The sequence below is a fragment of the Neopelma chrysocephalum genome, unplaced genomic scaffold (assembly GCF_003984885.1).
Source record: "Neopelma chrysocephalum unplaced genomic scaffold, ASM398488v2 Primary Assembly neopelma1_74, whole genome shotgun sequence".
NCBI classification, from domain to species: domain Eukaryota; kingdom Metazoa; phylum Chordata; class Aves; order Passeriformes; family Pipridae; genus Neopelma; species Neopelma chrysocephalum.
In genome coordinates, this window is record NW_020897735.1 from 1333068 (window position 1) to 1342838 (window position 9771).

General features: G+C 47.6%; 1 protein-coding gene across 18 annotated transcripts in view; it reads left to right on the forward strand.

The window, feature by feature from the left end:
* CACNA1B (calcium voltage-gated channel subunit alpha1 B) overlaps positions 1–9771 on the forward strand; it is a 306654-nt gene that overhangs the window by 269580 nt on the left and 27303 nt on the right. For 14 of the 18 annotated variants that reach the window (XM_027687401.1, XM_027687403.1, XM_027687404.1 and 11 more), the window contains 2 exons: positions 50–177; positions 6905–7001. In XM_027687401.1, coding sequence (XP_027543202.1) covers positions 50–177; positions 6905–7001 — 225 coding nt within the window. Of the gene's footprint in view, positions 1–49; positions 178–4402; positions 4739–6904; positions 7002–9771 lie in introns of those variants that run through there. The other 4 variants (XM_027687415.1, XM_027687416.1, XM_027687418.1 and 1 more) reach the window with 1 other exon arrangement.

Below are 9771 nucleotides of genomic sequence, written 5' to 3' on the forward strand. Positions count from 1 at the left end.
CCCCTTCCCTTCCCCCTTCCCTGACTGCATTCCTGCTCCCTCTCTGCAGATGTTGAACCTGTTTGTGGCTGTGATCATGGACAACTTTGAATACCTGACAAGGGACTCCTCCATCCTGGGGCCTCACCACTTGGATGAGTTTGTCCGTGTGTGGGCCGAGTACGACCCCGCTGCCTGGTACGTACACACTGACCCTGCTGGGGGACAGAAGGACACACTGGGGTGTAAATATTGTACCTGTACACACACAGAGCCTCTTTTAAGGAGTTACAACTCCAGAAGGAAAACAACTCCAAGGTGACACTGGTGCTAAACGCTCCAACTGCAGCGGAGATGAACAAACCTGATGTCATTAAAATGGAGTTTCCTTCAAGCAGACACAACCCAACCAGCCACGAGAGCAAAACCCACCCCCCTCCCCACACAGCCAAAAATTACCAGGGGAAATCCAAATTGCCAAGTAGACAAGCTGTTAATTCATTGCCTTTGGTTTCTGCATCCCAGTTTGGAGATAAAACCACGCAGCTCTCTCGCTGTTGGCAGCGCTTTGTGGCGGTGGGAGAGGCTCTGCCCTGTCACACCTCATTTGTGCAGGGGTTCTCTAGCTGAGAACCACCTTAATGGTTTCCCAAATCCTGTGCAGATCCCTCAGGCCACGGCAGAGGATGTGTCACATCTGAGTCAAGTTCTGCAGGCTCCGACTCCGTCACCTGCCTCTGCCCACCCACTCCCCAGCAGGGTGTTCCTCCTGAAAACATGGGATTTTTTTAAAAACAGCCATTGCTCATTAATCCCAACGTTTCTGCTCTTGGAAGCCCCCTTCTAATGACATCAAACTGTATGAGGGAACTTCAGTCTTCTAAATGAGATTTCAGCTTTTAGACTCGCAGTTGAAACAGAAGATGTGAAATAATCAGAAAGGAAACGAGCCAAAGGTTGGAAGCATTTCGGTTCCCAACGAGCCTCTGAGAAAATGTTCCCGATGTCTGGGTGTGTTCAAGGAGGGGATGGTTCCTGCACACAGGGAAGGGTTTAGTTTGTGGAAAGGGAAAGTTTCACACCCGTGGCACAGGTTTGGGATGGATCCCAGAGTTAACAAAGAAAGGATTTTAAGGAATTTTTTAAATTTGAGGGAATAGCCCTGATCTGTGACCACTTCTAGAGCAAGACTGATTTAATACATTGCTTTTCTGCACTGCCCACAAGGAGCTGCTGCCCATCAGCCCTGGGGACTGTGGTATTCTCATTTCTAGATGCTCTGTCACAGGTCACAGGAATTTCCTTGATATTCTGCACCCGGAGAATTTGCCTGTTGGGAGACTTCTTTTTTTAATTTAAAGCTCTACTAATTTTTCTCCACTCGCCTCCCCATGAGCTACTTTGCAATGAATCTCCTCTGTATTTTTAATTCCTCCAGCTCCTCCAATCTTTCCCCTCTCCTTTTTTTTTTCCCTTCAGCTGAGACAGATGCAGAAAAGTGTTTGTATAATCAGCATCTCAAACTCCCTGCTAGGATGCAATTAAACTGCTTAAAAACCTCAGTTTAAATGATTTAGGGCAACTTTAAATGTAAACCTACCCCAAAATGCCTGCGTTTCTCTGAGCTGTGGGTGATTTTAACCACCTCAAAGCCATCCCTACTCCCAGCCTGAATATACTCCACATTTACTCACAGCTTGTCATCTCCAAGCAGGTTTTCACCAGCACGTGCTCTGGAACACAGACAATCCTTTGTGGGTATTTGGCAGGCACTAAATAGCTTTTTTTTTTTCCCCTCCTTTTTCCAAACCAATCCTATCTCTTAATGAGACTGAAAACTTGGGGAGTGCCTGTTTGCTCCTCAAAAAAACAGCCTTGGCTCTGCTGAAGGTCTGTGGGAGGAGTAACACACCTGCAAGGGAAAAAATGAGGAGCAACGTGGGTTTTTTTTAATGTTCCTGCGTTCGGGAACTTTCCACCCATCGGAGGCACAAATATGAAGTTTACAGAGAGGATTTCTCGCTCCATTAACTCAGAGCAGAGACTTCACATTTTGTGAGTCACTCAGGGGCCAAACCTTTTCACTTCCCGAGCTGTTAATGCAGAATATGTCATTTATTAACATCCAATTTTCTGCTTTTCTCTAACCTCGCTCCCTTTTATGCTCTGGTGGGACGTTATTGATGCTGGCAGAGTGTGAACAGTTCCACTGAAATCACTGACATTTTCAGAAGTGGGACTAAAATTCCCACAATTTAAAAGCCCTTCGCAGTTTAAGGCCAGAATTAATCTTTTAATCATTCTGATCTAAGATCTTCCCCATCTTTCTGATCTCAGAGGTTTTTTTCCAACTGATATCATTCTGTGGTTTGATGATTCTGTGATTTGGGCTGAATTGGTCACTCACTGATCACCTCTCTCAAGGTTTCCTCTTTGATTGTCCCAAAAAAGAAAAAGGGAATTACAGTGTTTGTCCACTTCCCACAGATTAAGATCCTTCTACAAAAGATGCTGCATGGTTGAAAAGCACAAGTGTTGTTATATTTTTATTATATAGATAATATTTTAAACATTTAAAAATGCATATTTACATCTCTATTTCTTATATCACCTTTGGTTTTGTTACAAAATCCTACTTTCTGTAAACTTTTCTGGGGAAAAGCATTCAAAAGGAATTTAAAAAGGCATTTAGCAGCTGTTTTTCTAGATGTGTCACACTCTGGAGGGGTAAGTATGGGGAAACTCTTGGATTTAGGGGTGGTAAAAGCCTTGGGCTCAAAGAAAAACAGAGAGAGAAAAATAAAGGAATCCAGGGTGGTTTGGGGGGGCTGGGAGTTAATCAGGAAAGGAGTGAAAACACAGGATTTAAGGATGAACTGGACAAAACCAAAGAAAATTGGATTTCTAAGAGCTTTAATGTGTTCAACATATATAAAGTGAGGACTTTATCTCTGTTATACCTTCCCATTGCACACCCCTTAGAGATACTGGGAATACTGGTCTGGCCATCCCATTCCCAGGAGTTGTCCCAAAGAGGGAGATGCTGCTGGAAGCACCTTCAGTGGGGAGGAGGAGGTGCAGGGGCTGCCAAGGGAGAGCTTTCTCTTGGCTTCCTGGGATAAAAGGATGCTGAGGAAAAGAAACAAAATCAGATTTAAACAAGAGACTGTGGCTGCCCCAGCCCTGGAAGTGTCCAAGGCCAGGTTGGAGCAACCTGGGATAGTGGCAGGTTGGGGCTTTAAGGTCCCTTCCACCCCAAACCATTCCATGATTCCACGAACCTGGGAAAGAATCCCTGATTGTCCTCATTTTGTGCTTTCCAATGCAAAACATCTGCTGGTTTTCAAGCCTTGCAGGAGCTCTCAGAGAGCTCAGGGAACTGGGCAGGCGTCATTTCTACACCCTGATTTTACAAAATCGTTCCAAAATTGGAGGTAAAGTCAACTCAACTTCTTGACTCAGTTAAGCCAATATACTTTTTATAACCACGTTTAGGCCTCCAGCCAAGACTTGCACAGTTCCATTTGCTCTGTTCCTGAATTAATAGTTTTGAGTGGATTGGGAAGGCTTTGAATAGACCTTAATTTTTCCCCATCCAGAAAAGCTGTAATATTGAAGGAGAGATTCCAAAATATTCCAGCCTTCTTTATATGAAGTACCAAAATAAACACAGCGAAGCCAAATCATCTCAGTTTTCTTCAGAGGTAATTTGGAGGCTCAGCTCTTTTTGCCTATGGTTTGGCTACTTGCAAAAGGTGAAGAAATGGAATCCTGCCGTTAAATTAGCTGGAAATATTGTTGGGAGTTAATGAGAGTGACCAGAGAGCTACTGTGAGGTGTCTGATTTCACCTGCTGGGAACAATATTTGGATTTTCCCAAGTGCCAACAGCCAAATCAACCTTTGAGAGGAGAATTTCTGGACTTGCAGCGAGTTGTTCAGTGCCCCTGAACCAGAGAACAGCCCTGCTGGGGTTGTGTAGGAGGGAAATAGTGGAAGGTAAAGCTTCCCAAGCTCTTCTGAATCCCAGGAATAACCCATTAAAGAAGTTCTTTGTGTGCTGTGGGTTCTGGGTTGGCTGGGGGGTGGCGAGGAGGGAGATGCTCAGGCACAGGGAACTAAAACTTTAAATAAAGAGAACCAAAACATTAGTGATAAAGGGAACCAAAACATTAGTGATAAAGGGAACCAAGTGGTTGTAAAGCCTTGCACAGGAGAAAATCCAAGGATATAAAGTTTGGTGAGCAGCTGGAAGTTCTCTCTCTCTCTCTGTGTTAAAGTTGCTCCTTCCTCACAAGCCCAATTTTTGCTGGACTAACCTTCCTTTACAGCACGTTTTGCCCTTCCAACTCCTCCTGTTTTCCTGGGGAAAAGCTGATTGCTCCTGGTTTTTGCTGCCCTAACCTGTGACGTTTCCTTTCCAGTTGCCGGATTCATTATAAGGATATGTACAATTTGTTACGTGTAATTGCTCCACCCCTGGGCTTAGGAAAGAAGTGCCCTCATAGGGTGGCATACAAGGTTTGGAACTTCAGAGACTCCCTGCAGCATCTTTAGTCCTGGTTTTGTTTCTTTTTATACCCCCCTCCGAGTGCAAATGCAGTAGAGAAAAGAAACTGTCCCATAACTAACCCCTTGCCTGAAAAAAGGAATGATTGACTGCCTCCTTTGTCCTCGATGCATCTCTTCCCTGTCTACTCCCACACCCCAGCTGGCTGGAGACAGGCAGCTTTATGAGACAGTGAACCCTCCAGCTCCCATCCTGAAAGCTCTGGGGGGAAGTGTTGGGGAAAAGCATCCCAGCACTATATATATATATATATATATATATATATATATATACACACCGGAGAGAAATGGCACCCCAAGGAGTGGCAGTTCCACTTTGTCTGGGTTTTGTAGCATCGTCACTCCAGCTGAGTGACCAACCTTCCCTCTCCTGAGCCCAAAAGACATTGGATCTGGACACTGGTTGCCTGGGCAGCAGAGCAAGGTGGGGAGAGGTGAGGGATGAGCTTCTCACAGTGCAACAGCCACAGGTTGCCCTGGGGGCTAAATTATGACCCCAAACCCTGATGGACACCCAGTGAAACCTCCTGTTCATGGCACAGGGAAGGTGAACCACGCCTGGGAGCTCAAGGGGGGAATTAAGGACAGGTCTGGCCAAGAAATCAGCCCAGATGAAGGAGAAGCACAGGGGATTTCCTGCAGTGATGGAGAGCAGAGGATGAAGGAGGGTGGAAGCAGCCAGCATGGACTTTCTCTTCCACTTCAGCCCAGGTGTTTTCCACACCTGCCTGGGGATTAAGAGCTCCCAAGCTTTGCAGAGGAGGCAGGAGACCCCACAGCCCCAGCCCAGGAGCAGGAGAGGAGCCGGGGGAAGACATTGGCTCCAATTACAATTTGTGTCTCTCAGCAGCCTTTAAATGAGCTCTGGGCTATAAAAGCTGGGTGGTATTTTAACTACATCAGTTACCAAGGACAGGAATAGATGTTTTTGGCTGGGTAGGTTCTCTCTTCCACCCCCTCCTCCTCATACAGGAATTGAGACCCATGTCAGGACACTGGGCTGGTCTGCAGGTTCTGCCTCTGTAGCTGTCCTGCTTGGGAAAGGGGATTTATAGGGGTGCTTAGGTCTTGCTTGCCCTCTTGAGATAGAGGAGATGATAATCCTGCTTTTCCAGGGGTTAAACTTTAATTAATAACATGCTGCAGTATCCTTGGGTCTCCTCAGCTGACAGGCAGCACAGATTTGCACATTTTAATAAGCAGGCAGCTCGCTGGGAAAACCAAATGAGATTGTCAGAGTCATGTTCCCAATTTTAACACTTAGAAAAAGGTGAAGGAGGAGAACTCCCTGCTGCTTCTGCACCCCTTGATTTTCAGGGCAGGGTTCTATTCCACCACCACCGTGTGCTGAAGGTAGATGACCTCAGTAATGGGGTGGCCTAAGGGCCTTTTCCCAAATCTCTGCCATTCCCAGCTCCTGGGACTGGGAACAGGACAGCTGCCCTTGGTGGTGGAGACAACCAGTTGTCTGGCCAAGAAATCAGCCCAGGAGAAGCACAAGGAATTTCCTGCAGTGATGGAGAGCAGAGGATGAAGGAGGGTGGAAGGAGCCAGCAGGGATTTTGATGAGAGAGGTTGGCTTGATGAGAGAGGGGCCCCACCAAATGTAAGGGAGAAAAACAGGTCCCCCTCCTGAAAATTGAGTGCTGGGCTCTGGTTTTGCCAAAGCTGAGCTCAGGCTGGAGCAGAAATCCCGGCTGGCTCAGGGTTGGCAGAGTCACACCCTGGGCTTGGCCCTCCCGGTCTGTCCCGGAGCAAACACACCAGGATTGGCTTTTTGCTTCCCTAAAATCCCCAAGTCCTCGTTCCCAGAAGGCAAGCTGCCCCTTTTATCCCAGAGCTGAGCGTGTTGGGAGCCCTGTCTCTCTCCCTGTCCCATAACTCTGCCTGCCAGCCCTCCCTGGCATGGTGAACTCCAGCCTCTGGATTGGGGGGCGAGAAGGGGGAGCCTCCCCCACCCCTCCAGCCAACCCCCAGCCCTCCCCACCGCCTCTCCCAGGGCAGAGCCATCAATCATTCCCCCCGGGGACCCCCGTGCTCTGCCGGGGGCTGTCCCTGCCGCCAGGAGCACACGTTGGGCGCTGAAACAACAGCAACGGAAGAAAACCTTCCTACTCACCCTCCTCTTCGTTTTGGTTCTGTTCTCCTGAGAAATCTGATTAACCAGATCTCTGTTCTGTTCTCTTGTCTGCTTTCCTTTCTCTCTCTCCTCCTTTTCATTTGCTCCACCGTGTTGCCTTTTTCCCCCTCCCCCCCCCCCCCTTTTTTCCCCCCCCCCCTCCCCCCCCCCCCTTTCCTCCACCCGGTCTGCTTTGATTCCCGTGTCCTGCTCTCGCCTCCCTCCCCGTGGCTCCCAGCGGTCGCATCAGTTACACAGACATGTATGAGATGCTGAGACACATGTCCCCACCTCTAGGCCTTGGAAAGAAATGCCCTGCTCGTGTTGCCTATAAGGTAGACCAACCTCCCCACCAACTCCTGCCAAACCACCAGCTTTTCGTGCCGTGGCTGAAGTGGGTGCTGGTTTTCTGTGCCATTGGTGTTGTTCTTCTGGACTTCTTTTCTGGTGCTTCCTCTGCTTTTCCAAGCAGACCGGATTTTGGATCTTCTGCTTTTTATTATTATTTTTATATATATATATTATTTTTGTAACCTTCTTCTGGTCTTTGAAACTATGGCACATCAGTTTGTCTTTCTAAGTATGTCTCTGCTCGCGCTCTCTCTCAGTGTTTCTCTCTCTTCTCTCTCATTCTGCTTCCATTTAGGCTAATTTTGGGAAAGGAGGGTGCTAACGAGCAAATTACCCCGCCAATAGATCCCCATTTATCTTCCTGCAGCTCTTTTGTCTCTCTAGCCCTTCAGTAGTATGTTGTTTATTCCTCCTCTTAATTAGATTGGAGTAATTAGAGTAGGCAGTGCTGTAGGAGTGAACAAGCCATTAAACAGAGACAACACCAGAAGGGCTCCTTAAACACCCTCGTGGAAGAAATTACTGTAACAGCAAACATTTCAGACAGTAAGATGAAGAAATCACTCCAACTTATTGTTGGTTTGGGAGGAACTTTTTTAATTGGACCACAAAAATGCTTTTCTATCCCGAAGTGCTGCCTCTCAGAGAACACAGTGGAAAGGTGGAGACACTTGGAGCCAAAGTTGTGGAGCAGACCCAATTTAGGCCGTGCAGCCCTCCCCAGAAACTCACAGGGTGGCTGGAAATTTGCATTTTTAGGGTGATCTTTGGAAGCTTTTATCATTGAACCCCCCAGTTTCAGAGCGGGAGGTTGATTACAACCATCTCACATTGGTGGAATTGAGAATCCATCCAACTCAACGGGGGTTTTTTCACTGTTTCCATCATTCCACTACCACCAAATCCAATCCCTGCACTCCACTGTGGTTGGTTCAATGGATCCAAATCCGAACAGCTCCTCCTGTGCTGTGTTTTTGAACTGTGACCACAAAAAAGTAGGATTTTTTTTAAAGAGGCTCAAGCTAAACCCAAACCTGGGTCTGTCTTTATGTAGCAGCAAGAATTCAGACACAGCTTCCTAAAAGATCCTCCCTCAGTGTACTGGGATTTAAAATGAAAGGAAAATTAAACATACCCTTAAAATGAGGCAGCTGTGGCTTTTCTGTATTTCCTTTGATTTGTTTCTGGCCACTGAACTCAGCTTAAGGAACCCAACTAGATCAGGTTTCAGCTACTTCAGATCGATGAGTAGATAGATGAACATCTGTCTGGAGACACCAATTATCCACAGAAATCCAATTATTCAGCCCCTGGGAGTTTCCACTGACTTAGAATGGAGCTGAAACCAGCAGTAGGTGTTTGCAGGTGGGCACCCAGCTCTGCTCTGTGGTACCAGAAACATAAAGTTCTCCTTATTCCCCCCCCTCAAATCTTGTACAATTAAAAAACCAAAAGAGGATAAAAAGATCATGTGTTAAAATAAGCATTTTAAATAAGGCTTTGGGCTGGTTTTCATAGTGTGGTGTCCCTGTTCTAAAGCAGCAGAGCAGACAGACCCTTGTCCAGCCTCTGAGTTTGCTGGTATCTCATTTAATTTGTCTGATTTACAGAACAAATCCACAGAACTTTGGCTACATGGGAATGGATTGTTCTTAAAAGGCTTTTTTAAAGACATCTTTAATTTTTGCCCGTGGGTTCAAGTCAAACAGCTCAAAGCCAGATTGAACACCACATTTCTCTGAGCTTGGAGATGATCACATTCATTTTACACGTTATCAAAGAACTACAGAAATACAAACTTCAGACCAGAGTTTTGCCCGTGGCGTGAGGCTGCACTTTGGGCTGCCCCCTTCCTTCCAGCTGATGATAAAACTAAACCCTCACAGGGGGACATAGAGCTGGTTTTTGCTCCTTCCCTGCTCCACTTCCACGTGCAGCACATCCCTGGAGCCACGCTGGAGCACCAATCCCTGGGACAACTATTTGTGGCATCCCCTGCCCTGCTCCTGCCAGGTGCCCCCCACCAGTGTCACCCCTGTTGTCCTCCCACAGCTCAAGGGAGGCTTGGGGAGGACAGTGCAGGGTCAGACCCTCCACCCAGAGCCAGCACAGGGACAGCAGTGTCACCAGCAGCCAGGGCTTTGTCTCTGCCCTGGTTTTCCTCTCTCCCTCTGAACCAAAAGGTTTTTATAAAACCCTCACTGTCCTGCCCAGCAAAAGCTCTTCTGCCCCACATACCCACCCTTTTTCCTTCCATAAATACTTTTCCCAGTGCTCTTTGAAGGTTTTGTGTGTTTTCCCTCCCTGTCTTCGTCCGTGTTGCCTTCTCAGTCTGTGCACACCGTGGTTTTTGGTTGGATTTTCCCCTCTTGGCAGCCTCCTTGGCTGCTGTCCTTCCTTTCTGCTGTTTTCTGGCTCCTCTTTCTCAACTGTTCTCCTTGGTCAGCCTGACCAGCCTCTGCAGTTCCGTGGGCTTGGCTTGCTGCTTGCTGGAGGTGCATGGCTGGGATCCTCTGGATGTGCTTCTCGGGCACCAGGAGAGCTCTATCCTGCACTGGGGTGGGGAAAAAAAGGGTGAAGGAACTCAGTTTGCTGTGTTTTGTTCCTGGCCACTCAAAACAAGAAGGATATTGAGGGGCTGGAGCGTGTGCAGGGAAGGGAACGGAGCTGGGGAAGGGGCTGGAGCAGCAGGAGCAGCTGAGGGAGCTGGGGGGGCTCAGCCTGGAGAAAAGGAGGCTCAGGGGGGACCTTCTG